This window comes from Pomacea canaliculata, linkage group LG1 (genome assembly GCF_003073045.1).
Source record: "Pomacea canaliculata isolate SZHN2017 linkage group LG1, ASM307304v1, whole genome shotgun sequence".
Taxonomy (NCBI): domain Eukaryota; kingdom Metazoa; phylum Mollusca; class Gastropoda; order Architaenioglossa; family Ampullariidae; genus Pomacea; species Pomacea canaliculata.
The window spans coordinates 34,966,445-34,982,512 of record NC_037590.1 but is presented as its reverse complement, the minus strand read 5'-3'; the positions used below and the strand labels follow the sequence as shown (position 1 = coordinate 34,982,512).

The 16,068-nt window shown below is 42.6% G+C and overlaps 1 protein-coding gene across 1 annotated transcript in view; it reads right to left on the bottom strand.

The window, feature by feature from the left end:
• Positions 1–14,951, bottom strand: part of LOC112565694 (innexin unc-9-like) — a 42,429-nt gene extending 27,478 nt beyond the window's left edge. The window contains 2 exon segments of the mRNA XM_025241343.1: positions 6,500–6,627; positions 14,037–14,951. Coding sequence (XP_025097128.1) covers positions 6,500–6,504 — 5 coding nt within the window. The 5' untranslated portion in view covers positions 6,505–6,627; positions 14,037–14,951.
• Between the last annotated feature and the right edge of the window lie 1,117 nt (positions 14,952–16,068).

Below are 16,068 nucleotides of genomic sequence, written 5' to 3'. Positions count from 1 at the left end.
CAAAATTCATTCACCTTACTAGACCTTTAACAGTCGATCATCCTCTATCATGCTTCCAGCTAACACATAACATTTGGACAAGCTTGTCCACAGCTTACAAGGGATTGAAAGTCTCGGTGTAAACTCGTGTGGTTGCTAGGTTCATGTTCTGAAGTTAATGACGGAGCTCGTGGCAAGCGTGCTGTTTCGACATTTACTTGGCCGGCAAGAGAAAGCCATCGCACAATGAACGCCCACCGGAGCTTCCTGGCCACAAACCGCAATCAATAGACAGAGTGTGAACACTTGTTCAAGTGAAATGATGTGCGGTAACTAGGCAATCAGTTAAAAATAGACAGCTGCATGTATGGGCAGCGAGTTAGAAGTGATCTTTCAGTAAACGACACGTGCCAGGACCCGAATTAAATTTACATACGAAGCATCTCATGGAGGTGGTGAAACATCTTTGGAAAAGTTGACAGTTAATCACTTACTGCTAGAGAAAAGCCAAACCTAGTCCATGCTAATTAAGTTTTTTATATCCTGTCAAAACGAAGGTATAATCTACTTCAAGAGATGTGAAGAATACACAAGATGATATAGGATGTGAAGAAAGTAGTTACACTAACATTACCTGTCACGTGTGACGGATCATGCGGAGTTCTGATAATCCTGATTATTCTGCTAACCCTCGACCCCTCTCTTTCACCCTCCAACCTTCCTCATTCTCTTATGTCTTTCTTCTGCCGACTTTGTCTTACTTATCTTCCAATTAACTAAGTTTATTTTTTTATACAACCTGTAAAAAATCGTGAGCTCACGTGACATACCCTTTTCCCCTTTATCCTTAGTTTTTAGTTGGTCTGTTGTCTGTCATAGTTATGACGTCAATCCACCCAGACTCTCACATTTACACAGTTACACTTATACACAGAGACGGACATCACCTCAAACGCTCTTTACGGGATCAAACGTAAGCCATTTCGATACAGTGACGTTAGTGAAGTAAACCATTACCATAACGTGAAGTTTAAAAAACCGTATAAATAAATGAAAACAGAGAAGGTCTCCCCGCCCTCTTGTTTTCTTATTTTTTACCAAAGTTTCATTTGCGCCCCTTGCCAGAAGTGACTAACCGACACACACAGTTGATGACAGCGACGACTATCGACATGACCGCGCCAACCGTTGTCGCTGCTGCAGGGCAGGTTCCAAAGGTCAAAGACTCAAAGACACGCCTGGGGCTCCACGAACTTTAAGTGTGGAGAAAAGACTGGTGCGGTGGTTAACCTTTACCACCAAGAGTTGCCTAACCCTTTAGCCAACTAAAGTCAAGTCTCTTAACGCCTCTAAGAAACGACTCTGACCTTTAAAACGAATCCTGTATAATATATATTTAAAAAAATATTTCTTCTGTAAACGTTCGGCTCTGGCAAAGAAACAAATACACTCGCCCACGCGGCTACCGAGAGATAGAAAGAAGCAAGTAAAATAAGCAGAGGAACAAGGGAAGAGAAAGAGGATGGAGACGAGTGCAGGAACACAAAGAAGAAAAGGGACACAGGTACAGAGATTATTGAAACGAATCCAGAAAGCTAATTCGTCAAACGAGGACGTAAATAAACTGCCTGCCTTCACAAACTTGAAAGTGGCATCCGGTAAGAAATTTTAAATAAACATGTTCCTACAAAGTGAGCACTTAAGATGCTTTGTCTATCGTCTATCTAGCTGCACTTCGTAAAATTTCGAGGCAAAAACAACAAAAAGGTGGAGAGTACACGAAGATTTAATCACAAAAATTAAGGGAGAGAGAGAAAGAGAGGTGACAGAGAGCGCAATATATTTCTGTTGTTAAAGAAAACATGGACGCTTCTGCTGCAACACGTGGCAAAACAAAACAACGTTTAGGCTGATGTTAATGTCTGACACCCAGACGTTGGCAACGATTACAGCAGCCACCCTGCAAGCAGTTAATTAAAGAGGTCTATTATCACCCAGTATATACAGACCTTATCAAGACATTTGATCAAACATTTATTTCTCTTTTGCAGTCACTAAAATGGCGGCAGGACAGGCAGAGTCATCACTGCAAGACTTTAGATAAAACAGTTTTAAGGAATTTACAGTTGCCATTTGCTGATAACCTAAGATATAATCATCATCATCATCATCATCATCATCATCATCATCATCATCATCATCATCATCAGTGAAGAAGTCGCAAGCCTCACAGACGAGGTTTCTTGGCACGGAGCTCGAGAGGATCAGTCCACGCGCGTGCTTAGCACGGAGGTTCCTACCGCAGCTGGCAAGTCATGTTCCTGCACCGCTCATTACCTTCGTGGTATTCGCTAATCTAGGAGTACGATAGGCAGACGTCTGTCCTGAGGGCCACAAGTATCTACCACATACCGCACATCTTCTTCCTTCAGGAGGACATTACTGACTGTCGAACACGGAAGGAACGAATGAAGGGAAGAACACACGACAAGCAAGAAAGAAAGAAAAAAGAAGCAAAAATTGAAGAACGAAAAAAATACAAACGCAAACGATTGACTAGATTAATCTATTATCAGCAAACGAATCAATCTAACAAGAAACTGATTTTGAGAAACTAAGAATAAATGAAAAAAAAATGACAAAAGAGAAGGAATAAAAAAAAAAGTAATAAGTATGCATATGTTACAATGCCCAAGCTACTGCTTGCCGTAAAAAGACAAAAATATTGAAAAAGCTTTGCATGAAAACCAATTTAAGAGCCCGACTATAATCAATTCTGAAAACGCAATATATCAAATGTAATTTTCAAAAACATTTTATTTATCATCCATTTAGCCGGTGTTCTTCTAAATGCGTGACATAAAACTATTTCTTGTAAGGCCTTCTAAAGAGTCGAAATCTTAATTGAAAAAGGTGTGATTATCATTTGTAATTTACATACATGCTATTATCGCTATTATTTATTAAATTAATAAACAAAACTAAAACAGAGGACATTTCACTGTCTTTCCAGTTTCAATGTAAGTCTTTGTATCACATGCTTTCCGTTAGTTTGTGTTTTGGTTTGGGTGGGATTCATGGTGTTGTGGGGATGCTCCATTGTCGTGTGGCAACACATATTTACGCTAAAAAACAAACCCTCAAACTTTGGGGGCCAACGAGATTAAACAAACAGATCTCGCGTTTTCTGGGCCCGCAACACGCGCGTCTTGCATTGTGGGAAACGTCGACAACGCCTAGAAGATTAGCTGATACGGCAGTGAACGATGCCAGACTGAGCAGTGATCATAGCACATTATAGCCTGCTGCACGGGGGCTAACGCCTGCCTACTGTCCCAGGGCCGCTATTTCCTGACACAAAATGGCTCCGGTCCTCGGGGGAACTCGGGTACTTCCAGCGGCCCAGCTTCCGGTACAGCGAACGTAAACAGACCCGGATGAGGAAACACAGTTCTAATTAACAACAATCATAGACTGGGTATGACCCCTGAGGATTGATTTAACCAGGTGTTTATAGAGAGATGGATAAATGAGCAGATAGATAATAGATATAGAAAAAGATAGATAGATAAAAAAAGGGAAAGACGAGATAGGAAAAAGACAGTTTGGTGAAGAGTAGGGTGAGAGGGGTTTCCAGAAAAAAAATCAATGGTAGTGTTCCTTTATGTGCCTCTGTCTACTGACCTTCTGTGACCAATCGATTATTGATCAGATCCCACTGATACTCGTCTCAAAGTGCAGACTTGACTAAGTGTACTCAGGCTATGAAACCAGACTAAGAAATAAGTCCGTATATGCACAAACGCATGAGTAACTGGATTACGTGCTTATATAAATACTGGCTTTAAAAAAGATGGCAGTAGGAGCGACCATCATTTATGCCTCGGAAGACGAGGGAAATAAATCTAAGCCACAATAGGAAAGTAAAACAAAATTACTGGGGGAGAGTGGAAACATGATTCCTCTCAGGCGCTCGGTTCAAGGACGGGTAAGAAAATTACAGAGCTCATTTCCTGTTCTCTCACTCTTCCTTTTATAAAATATCAGTTGGGTGACTTATCTGGGACCCTGCTCAATGGACTGGGTCCTCCACTGAGAGGATTAGTTACACGTATAGAGTAGCATGGTCCAGACGCATTTCCAGTCTAAGGAGAGCAGCATTCGGCTCCAGACGAGCTCCTGTTACAAGCAACACCATCCAGCAATTCCTGGGAGGGACCTGATCTGAGGTGTGTTTTCCATAGAGGATCTTATGTGTTACAGAGCAAGAAGTCTCTGAACAGTTAAAAGTGTGTGTGTGTGTGTGTGTGTGACATTCCTCATAATTTTGAATCACTAGGCTGTTGTTTTGGCAAGAACAAAAAGAAAAATTGCAAAATGAAAAATGTAGGAGCGCCTCTCTAAGCAAGAGTATATCGACGGGCAGCAAGATGCCTATCTTCAGAGAGCCATTGTTCACACTGCCATGGAGGAGACGGCTAACACTCCGTGGCGTGTAATCAACTTTGTATTGACAAGAGGGAATGGAAAGTGGCATCAAACAACACCTCTACACCGGTCGTCAAGACGCGGTGGAACGCAAGCATGGCAACAGGACCGAGCTCTTGTTCTGGACACAATGGCGCCTCTGTCTGCGCTAAAATCCTTTTACCTTCGCAGCGGCCTTGCGCAACATAAAGCTTTTATAAAAAATAATGCTATCTTTCAGTCGAAGCTTTTTGTAGGTGTCTTCATATAAACTGACAAACAAAGAACAAACTCATGTACAGACGCCCTACCCACCAACCCTCATGGAGCTCCTTCTCTGAGACTTGGCAAAAGATTCTGGAAAGAAGTAATTGTTCAAGTGTTATGGCCAGTGTGCTCAGTCTCTTCGTTGTTTTTAGGGATCAGAAAAAAAGACCACAAACCTCATCTTGGCGTTGAAGGTAAGACTCTAGTCTGTTTATCTGTCTGCACGCGTGCTAAGGTAGACACATAGCATGGAGCTGGGACCAGGTGTACAACGCTTCGCTGGCTGCTAACTGGTTGGTTAGCGACAAGACATCAGGTATAATATTGTTAATATTTTATGCTCTGTTGACTGCTTCGTGTTATCTATTCAGCTAGCGGCTAATTCCTTGTTATGCACATGGAACCAGGCTGCACATGTAATCTCCTCTTTTTGTCGATTATTAAAATTGAGAGAATGAATTACGTGTGTGTTTATGTGTGTGAGAGAGAGAGGAGAGAGAGAGCAAATGTTAACAATTGACAGTTTTTTGGTCATTTCTCTAAACAGGTCTTGCTGCTGGCGGAAATGGAGATATAAAGAAGAATGTGATATAGTGAAACGCACACACAAGGACATGCTTCTTTTCCTCCTTCACTCCACTCACACACACACACACAAAATATCAGAGGACTCACGACAGCACACAAGTTCAAAAGTCCATCTCCACTCCGAGGTCCCACACAGGGAGATGAGAAGATCAATATGCCTCACAGGGTTATTGTTGAGCAAAATACATCCAAATTAACCAGAAGACCTGGTTTTTCCCCAAAGTCTGGTCAGACAGCTGCAAACACATTACCTCGACGCTCCACTGGTCAATTTGAGCACAGACTGAGCTCTAACAGCCAGCGACTGGTCACCTGCAACGGTCCGCTAGCATCTTTATGGAGATATTTTCGGATAAATGTAGAAATGCGTTTATCAAAATCTTGTTTTTATACAATAAGTCCTGAGGACGCCATGAAGCCTGAACCCTTCAGTGAAGCCAGAGCATCAATCACTGGCGATCGAAGAGAGAGCAGCCTGTTGAACATTTACTGCTTGGACATCTGCGGTTTTTATGATTTTAGTTTGTTTCAAGAGAAAATTTTGAAAAATAGAGGTACTATGCTTCCCATCCCGAACAGTACAATAGATGTTCTTTACAGACGTTTTTGCTACAGAAGAAAATGATTTTATTCAATGATATCGTTTTAAAAGGTATTTTCGGCATATACTGGCTGACACAAATCTCGATGTATATTCCTTTTGTTGAAAAACTTTTTCAAGAATAAAATGGCTATTTTAGGATTTTTGTTGCTTTACCGGTTGTAAAAATTGAACATTTGCTTGAATAAATAAAATAAAACGTATTTTAGAGAACAGAAAAACTTTGACAGAGTGATTGTTGCTTCGCATGGGTCTGTCATTTGATTTTTGTGACTGGCCAGACATGCTTCAGGGCTCGAAGCTATTCTAAATAAGGCAAAAAATCTTGGAAGAAAGATGATGCGATTTTACATAGAACGCAGCAGCCCAAAAGTTATATTGTCTGAGGTTTAAAAAAAGAGTTTGGATAAATAAAAGAAATATACCATGAATTATATAGATTGTGAGTGCTTTTCCTTCTCGCTTTGTGTTATTACAGCACAGAATGTGAGTATTGTCTCTACTTCCCGCCACAATCAACGTACTCTCCACACCCGTTAAACAGACAAACAAACTGAACACAGCTGAATGGAAAGCATAAACAACAGACATTCTTACAGCATTGTTAGTTTGTCTGGTCGTCTGTCCCTGTCTCTCTCGATCAGATGGTCTGTCTTCGGTTTGTGTAGATGTCACGCTCTTCCTCGGACCTCCCATGCCAATATCGAGGTCCAACCAAAGAAGTACTTTAGAGACATAAAAGAATAATAAGAACATTAAGCCTGTTTCATGCATGGGACCTCATAAGCAGTACAATGTTAATATTTCACACACACACACCTCACCGTCCCTGAAAAAAAACTACAAACACATAGAAGCTCAATCCATCCACCAGTTTCCAGTTTTCATTCAGCTGCAGTGAGACTACTTCTATTGTTCCTGTCCATAGGCGTGCAAATTACGACCGCGTGAGTCTTGTTTGACAAAACGAAAACTGATGATTTTCAATTATGTCCCTAATGTAACGGATACTTTGTCGGTTTGATCGTCACAACGCAAGTACGTGAAAGGAAAGACCTTTAAAAAAAATGATTGTGAGCTTGTGCATTGGACTGCAAATGAGGGGGATGAGGGGGAGGGGGAGGATGGGGATGAGGGGGAGGGTGATGCCAGTAAGATACCCGAGATGCAGGCCGAAGCGTTTCAGAGCAGTCGCCCCACGAAGGTCCGTGCAGCCGTTGCCCAGACATTGATACCCGCTGGTCTATCTTCCAGGGTTAAACTTGCAAATCAGTATTTTCCTTTCAGTAATGGCTGCAATTTGCACTCGCCGAGGCTTGCTGTTTGCTCAGTTTTAAACAAATAGCGGACCACGAGAATCGCCCCGGTTTCAAATTAAAAAAAAATAGATTCCCCAACAAGCACCCGCCTACTTCCGTAAAACTAAAAATCCGAAAATGTAAATCGATCGCTTTTATTCTTCCTTTGGGAAATGATACTTTAAAAAAATAAAACATATGGAGGTAATAGTATAGATTTGGGGAAGGATCAAAGAGGGGAAGGGTAGGATGGTATGGAGAACGTTTTAAAAGGAGAGGAGAGACAGGCTGTCGGTTTTTTGTTAATAATCTGATATGCAAGCTCACGTGCATGAAAGAATATCTTAAAGCATGTACCCTTGGGCGCACGCGTGCATGATCAAGCATTCCAATAAATATCTTTTTAGTGACTGGAGCCTGGCACGAACAAAGAAGTGCACTAACCATCACTAATGTAACGAATGTAACCATGAATTCTTGTGAATAATGCTGGTTCATTGAAACACTAACTGAACTCTGGAATTACTTCAAGAAGAGTCGTGGAGAGGAAGAAGCTGGAAAGTAGGACTTTAAACTATCAGGTTACAAGAAATAAAAAAAAGTGGTTTCCGCCGAGGTAGATTTTCTGAAAGAAAAAAACAACTTTGAATGTTGACTTACAACATCAACTTGATCGTTAAGTAGTATCTTGAATTGTAGTTTTGAAAAGTAGTAAGTCGTTGCTCAGGGCAACATGGGGATCTCCAGGGCAGACACAATGTCTCCGTAGTTACAAACCTGTGCTAAACAATGTAGAAATATTCACAGGGTCTGGATACCACTTCGAAAGTATAGAGACAAAACTCTTTCGCTTGAGTTCCCAATATTCCCGGGCCAACGACTTATCCTCGCCTCATAGCTAGAAAGAGAAAGAGGCAGCAAAGAACAATTAAAACAGGTGAAAAGAGAATATATTTTGCGAAAATGTAGCAATTTTGTTACTGGAAAATCTGTTTTCCAAACAAGGTGGTGTTATACACACAGTCTACGATGATTGCAAACAGACTTAAGATGTAACACGTCACACCAGGTATACAGAATGCGATTCTGTGATAAGGAATGCATTTCACGATCAGGAGCATCTGAAGACAGTGATTAGGGAAAGCAAGGGGAGTTCACCCATAACTCAGACATGCTTAGCGGTTGCTCTTGGCGCCAAGGAATCCGGTGAAGCAGAAAGATGCGACACCCTTTGTTCTTTCCACCCCTTTCCGTTTTTTTTATTAACCCGCAAATATTTAGATGCCATCAGGTGCATACCCTGGGTGTGTATCTTTAGGTGAGTCATTCTCGTGTGTCAACTGTACAATATTTTACGACAGTTGTCCCACTTCCCCAAACGGATCATCTCGCAGGATGATGGGCGTGATATGAAGATCTATTTCATGCAACCCCTAAAATATACTAGCGATCAAGTAAAATTATATATCTATACTTTTAAATCCGGCATGTCCTCCCTAAACCTTTCAACTAGAGGGTAATGTTAGGATGAAACACCCAGACATCCATACCTCAGTCTAGCTTAATGCCACTTAAGGGTTGGATCTTTATGTATAGTCTGACTGTTAGAAATTTATGGCTAAATAAATCGGAAACGGAAAGAGTTCATACACAAATGTAAACCTGGTGTAGTTTCAGACTTTCTTCATTAACCGTCTTGCTCTTAGGGGTATGACTAAGACTGAGGGGTTCATGCCAATCCGTGACACCGGCAAAAGTTCGCAACAAATGATTTTCAAGAGGAAAGTAAATGTCACAAGACTGAGGGTCGATGGGCGACACAGGCAAATGGAAATTTATGGCATTTTGCTGTATCACTGCTCGCGTGTTTTGTGGGTTTTTTCGCACTCGGAGAGGTCTAATGGATTTCTATGAGGCATTTTTCTACCCACAGACAAGGCATGACAACCTACCCCAAGAACTAAGGTGGGTAGCGTTGTGAGTCATTCAATGACGAATGACAGTTGGATTGACAATCGCATGTTTATGAGACAGAATTACTGGAGAAGATAAAGTCAGTAACGGAAGAATAGACACAAAATAGATTGACAATTGGATGTTTGTGAGATAAAAACACTGGCAGGAGAGAAAGTAACAGACGAATAGACACAATTTGTTACAGGAGGGATGAGAACACCTGTCATACACACCCAACATCCTCTCTCCTTCCCACACACAGACGCAGGGAGGACGAAAAAGACTGATGAATAGCATCGAAAAGGTTTTTGATGCCAGACCCACACAGTTCGAGCATCTGCATAAATGTAGTCCTGCGACAGTTGCTCCCAGAAAAATGTCTGAATCACAGTTTGTAACATTTCCAGAAATGATAGAGAAAGAGGGTCAAGTGTTACCATTAACACATATATCTACTAAACTGCTGATGTAGGTTAGCACCAGAGTCAACAACAACAATTCCCAGCCTCGGCGCGAGAGGTCAGTCGAGCGTTCGTTGACCTTTGCGCACGTGCTATGTGTTACTTGTGTTATTGCGCGCGCTCTAGTTTTGTCTGATTTATTCAGACTTGTAGCCAGTGCGTACGTTCTACGTCTGATCGATGCCATTTAGGTACAATTGTATTTGCACACTCATGCCCAACCAACTGATGTCTTCAAAGGTTTGCGCCGAGCACGTGACCTTCCTGGGATTTGTGAACAATAGATGAAAAGGGCAATCTTCTATGGGCATTCATGGCAAGAAAAGTTCAATCCTTTCTACTGTTAAAGACAACATTTCAAAGCATTTTCTAAAACCCTGAAGACGTGATAAACACTTACACAAGTCCAGTTGTAAAACGATTAAAGGTTTGATAAGAAACTACTTTAAACTTGTGATGAAATCGGCTTATACTCTACAACTAGTGGTCGAGTGAACAAAGATGGAGAAAATCCAATTCCAAGCTAAGTGTGTTTTGTTACAGGAAAATCCAAATCTAGATTGTACGTTCACTTTCATTCAAAGCCGTTCACTATGCTTTATCGGATCATTGATAAACAAATCGTTTTCTTTTTAACAGCCATCCAATATTTCTAGTAAGGTTTATGATGTATTTTAAGGGTAGCATAGTCTGACTTAAAAATAAAATAAGGAGAAGATGAAAATACCAGTGGCGACGCACTCGCTGGCTTCTGGACCCCATTGTCATGATGCTGTCTTTACACAGTCACCTGCCTCGCTAGTCACAGCCACCCCGGTGATGACCAGTGCGATGTGTGGGGTCACACAGGGAAACTGCACGCGCATATAGTGAGCATGATGCGAGTGGCAAACACAGATTGCCAGCTGTTGCCTGACACACCTGCCTCCTCCCGGAGTAACCCTGTCACACCGGAGTCCGGATTAATTACCGGCGGAGTCAGGCAGCGCCTCGTTCACACCTAGCGGAGCGTGACCACTGGATGGGTCAGGGGCTGACATGGGCAGCTCGCATTGCTGCAGACTAATTTTTGTTTTGCTCTTTTATTGTTGTTTATTGTTGTTGTAAATGCTGTACAGTTGGAGAGTTTGCCTGATGTGCAGGTCTGAACACCAGCGATCGATGCTGCGACAAATGGTTTTACACTTGCTGGACCGGACACGTGCTTAACAGCTGCACTTTAATGATGCTGTTTAGCTCTGATAACAGACAATAAATCGCAGGCATAAAATATTTGAAAATACCATGTGTGACAGAAATAGTTCACGGAAAGATTGTGTTCACATCTCCTTTTTTTTTCTTGCAGTGTAGTAAATATTAATTCTAGTTTTATTAGTCTCAAAAATACACTTTTACCCACTAGGATAACTTGTGTTTGAATGTTTTGAGCATGGGAACAGGTATTTTGGTTTGATTTGGTCATCTTCGGTTAGCATTTCTACACCTATTCCTTTCACACGTGTCAAATGTACACATATACATATGCACGCACGGGTGTGCCTAAACTTATGTCTTGCCTCGAGTTTTGTTTTTGTGTTCAAGTAAAAGCGAATTGAATACAAAGGCATCCTGATAGACAAAGCCATAGAAAGGATGACTCTACTGGCAAAGGAGAGAATTTCCCTAATTTTTCTCAACTACATATGTGCACATTACAAGCACACGCCTTTGTACACACGTGCACACAAATGTCTTTGTTAGCGCGTGCACGTGTTCTCCACTTCTCTCTCTCTCTGACATAGAAATACATACATAATGGCTCTTACACAAGTGCACATGCACCTCTACTCTGGCCTTTCATCAACTCACCCTCACAATGGCTTTTTAATGTGTGTATGTGGGTGGGGGCCGGCAATCAATCTAGTGTAATTTAATAATAAAAACACCGCCGCAATCTCGATTTAGTTCTGTGTGCGCACTGCATATTTACAGAAAACAGAGCATATTTACCTTGAAAATATGTATCAATATCCCTTGTTTTGGTTTTATTTTTTAGAAATATTCACACATGTTTATAACATTCCCATACTATGTCAAAAACCATGAAATTGCTAGAAACTGGTTTTAATTGATCAGTTAAACCTCTGCTGTTAAGAAAATTAAAAGAACAAAAGGACTAAGAATTCTAATGAAACAAGATTCAAGGAAAGACTTGACAAAACCATGAAAGGTCAGAAATCTGCTACAGCTGGAAGGCAATGGCGAGAAGAGCTGGAAGGACAAGCTCTGATACCGCTAGCTGCGCCATGTAGTCGCCTGACTAGCGCTCAGTCTGATTGTCCGTGTGTTTAGTCATCTCAGCGCCATGCCCTCTGGCCACACAAACTCCTGCCTACAATTATTCAACCTCCGGTCTGCTGCAGAGCTGCTTCCAAAAGAGAGAGAAAAAAAAAAAAAAAAAAAGAAGAAAAAGAACGTTTCCAAAAAGATGTTTTGAGCCTCGCAGAAGATGCATTTTCTCTCTCTCCTCTCTCGAATCCACAACCTACCCCTCCCTTCCACCCTTACACTTCCCACTCCACCCTTCCCTCGCAATCATGACTTATGTTGTACTCTCTGTGACTGTTTCATGATATGACTCTGCCGTACTGTAAATCGGTTCTGATCCTGGTCTGGCTATCCTGTGATTACGGAATATCCCGTGTGGCGAAGCAAGTGCATCAAGTGCATGAAGCCTCCACCTACGGACCGCGGACGCAGTCAGGCGATTTGCCTCCCCTTCCTTCGATGCGGCGCTGTGACTGGGAGAAGCCAGTGAGTCACCCGCTGCATGTCGGGTATATTTTTACTCCTCAATTTCACGTCTACGGTAGCATTCAAATCTCAGAGTGATGCAAGAAGGAAGAAATAAGACCTGTGCTGTCTTCAGGAAAGTCCTGCGTTCGCGGGCTGACTCACTTTCTCTCTCTCGTCCCCTCTTCTAAAATTAGAAAAGTTCCGGCCTCTTGCTTTTTTGGTTAATTTTGTTTCGTCATCGGGGGAAACGTTTATGAACGTTGGTTGTGTTTTAATGATATGGAGACTGATATATACAGTTCTCAAATGGTTCTTTTGTTCGTCTAAACAGCTCTGACAAGAACAGAATACAAAAAGCAGCGGAAAATCCTATAAACTGCAGCAAATTTCCCCTATGCACCTTTCTCTATAAATATATATCTTTCTATAAATATACCTCTGTAATATAAAAAAAATTCTTACCTCACCTGCTAGCAAGTTACTGGTGTTAATAATGATAAATGCAAAATTTATATAGCGCATACTCGCATTCTTAGTGTAGAAGGAGAGATGGACAGAAGAACAAGCAAACAACATATAAACGGCAAATAGCACTGATGACAAATAAAGGCAAATACAACAACGTTAAGAGGATCCAAGTAACAAGGATTGCGAGTATCATGATTTTGCAAAATATTAACTAGACACCTTATCTGGCTACCAGTTTAACATTTTTTATAAACTTTATTTTTGCCGAAGTTATGTCTTTTGTGACAGCACACAGCATTAGAGTCGTTGGGATTCGCTTGACAGGTGAGAATGAAAAAGTAAGTCTTGACATGGATTAAGACTAGCTTTTTTTCAGATGTTACCTTTAGTTTTCGCTTATCATGCGTCTCACTGCAGCTGAGTGAACAGAAAACAGGGCCAACTGACTAGGAATAAAACCGTTATAACCTACACCTTCTACCTTCTGTCGCATACTGGGAATTAATCCCATTAAAGTCAAGAATGAATCGGAAATTGCCAAAAAAAAAAAAAACCGTAGAAAGAAAGAGGTTGTGCTTGTGTGTGTAAGTAAAAGAGAGAGAGAGAGAGAGATACAGAATTACAGAAAGACAACAAAAAAAAAAAAAAAAAAACAAAACAAAAACTCCATTACAATTTATTTTGTTTAAATTGTAGCGTAAGTAAAATATAAATAAAGGATAAAATAAACACTTGGCGTCTTTTATCTTTTATCTATGTATTTATTCTATTCATAATCTACAGACGAATACCTTATTTGTCAAATACCAAGCAGGGAAGAAATCATTTAAGGGTAATAATTTTTAAAATAAAATGAAAACAGATTTTGGGACCAGTAAATAAGCGATGAATGGTAGAAAGTAAGAGACGTTAACACATCTATACCTACCATCAGGAAACTGTACGCACGCACGCACACGTACGCGCACACACACATATATATATACACACACCCATAAATGAGACAGAGAAAGACTAAAGAGTACCAGAGCGACTTCAAGATGAGATAAAGAAATGAAAGAGAGAGAAAAAAAGGAAGAGATCAGACAGAAAGAATGTCAGAAAGTAAGAACTATATCCCACTCTCCTAGTGATTTGACTGTTGACACAACACAAAATAATGAAGCCCGCACTTACCCCAGCCAGTGAAACATGATGTCTCTGTGTTAAGGTTTACACAACTTTGCACTCGGCCAGTGCACACGACCCCGAAATCTCAACTGGTTGGAAATCCGTGAAAGACGTCTTGACGAACCCCAACAACAACCGCAGTCCATGACTTGTTCTTCAACACACCCGAGGGTGAAAAAGCAGCTGCGTCCAAGGCGAGAGTTACCCAACTTTAGTGACGCCCTGCTTCTGGCGGGTATCCAACGCCACTAAGACATCGTGCTGTGTTGGCACAGGGGGCAATCCACAATGCACTCGGGTAGTCGGAGGACACCTCCGGTCGCGCGGACCAGCGAGTTCGGGAAGCAGGGTACCCCAGCTCGACGAAGACGACGGAAAAGAAGAGCCACACTTGAAGGACGATGCATGATCGGGTGGACAAACGCGCGTTCACACATACAGACACACACGCACACGGAGAGACACACACGCGCAGAGACACGTGTGTGCCGAAAATCCTCGCTACACCTTGTCAAGATGCTGGGTCGGCAGGCAGATGGGCGAAAGCTGCTATCACACACACGCCCCGGCGGTCATGCTGAGCCATTGAGGTTGAGTTGCGTACACACCGTGCAGCCAGGCAAGTGAGACCATGATGAGCCCAGCACACAACACGCCAACACCGCTATCCCAGCCTGCCCCGGAACAGATACAAAAGGCGCGCGGCGAACTAGAGAGCTCCTTGCACAGCTGATGCCATCGAGCGGCACAGGGGCAACAACTCGCACGTCTGCGAGGACAGGAAGCTGAGAGAGAGAGAAGGGGTCGAGCTTGAGTAATATTAACCCACGCTTTGCTCTCTTTTTTTTATTTATTTTTTTTTTTTTTTTGCTCGCTGAAATCGCTCGCGTGGGTTCTTTTCTACTTAGCTGTGAGGAAGCAAGAAACGGGAGGGGAGGATGAAAAACCCATCGGTTTTGTGTAAAAATGTTACTATAAAGATGGACAGGTGAGTAGGTAGACAACTAGGTAGATTGGTAGGTTGTAGAAGCCAAGTTAGATACAGAGTGACCTCCCACGTAAGCAGAAGTAACGACGAGAGAAGGGAATAAAGAGGATCCTCCTAGAGGTCTGGAAAGAAGAGTTAAGGGGGGAGGTTCATAGACAGACATGCAAGCTGTCTACTATCTGGTGCCCGTGTCCTGAACTACACCTTTCTTGCTGACAGCCAAGTGGGATGGGTTCGGAGTCTGTGGGTCAGTGCTAACTCTCTGTCCTGTTTCTCGAATGTTCGATCATTCTCATCACTCTACGACTGTCCGCCGGAAGCTCTTGTTTACGGATTCGCCACACAGTCCAGATACAGAGTTTAGAAATTCAAGTGGCGTACGCGAGCCCAGGACAATCCTATTTTTCGATTATTTTTTTCTCTTCTCTCTCACACTGACGTCATCGTCCCATCTGTAAATAATACAAAGGACCGAAGTGCGTTGGCGTTCTCGATGTTAAGCTAAGCACGCGCGAGATCGAAGACAGACAAAGGTATTGACGGCGCGATGTGCCAGTGTCTTGGTGGTGCCATCAGCAAGTCCTAGCACGGGACCCCTCACACTTCGGAGTAGGCGAGGCTGGAGGTACTCGACGGTGGGAGGGTGCGAGGTGCCAACAACGGCGTGGGGCGGGTACACGGTGCGGCAAGTCGAGCAGGACGCAGTGGGCACATGCACTCGCTAAGCACACACACACGCACACTAACAGAACACACACGGAGCCCCACGCCCCGCACCCCGCGCCCCGCTCGCACAGCTGTGGATCCAGCAGCAGGGGGGCAAGTGAGCGAAAGAACTAGCACAGGGATGCGAAACAGAATAGAACTGTTTGCCGACCTTATTCGCACGTACACACGACAGAAGATAGGTTGTGGTGGGGGGGGAGGTAGGCGAGAGAGAAAGGGAGGTAAAGAGGAGAGGAATAATTAGAGACAGAGAAAAGAGAGCGTTACGCTACGCAAGGCAAGGAACCGGGACCGCAGTTGCCATGACTACAAGAAGCTTGACAG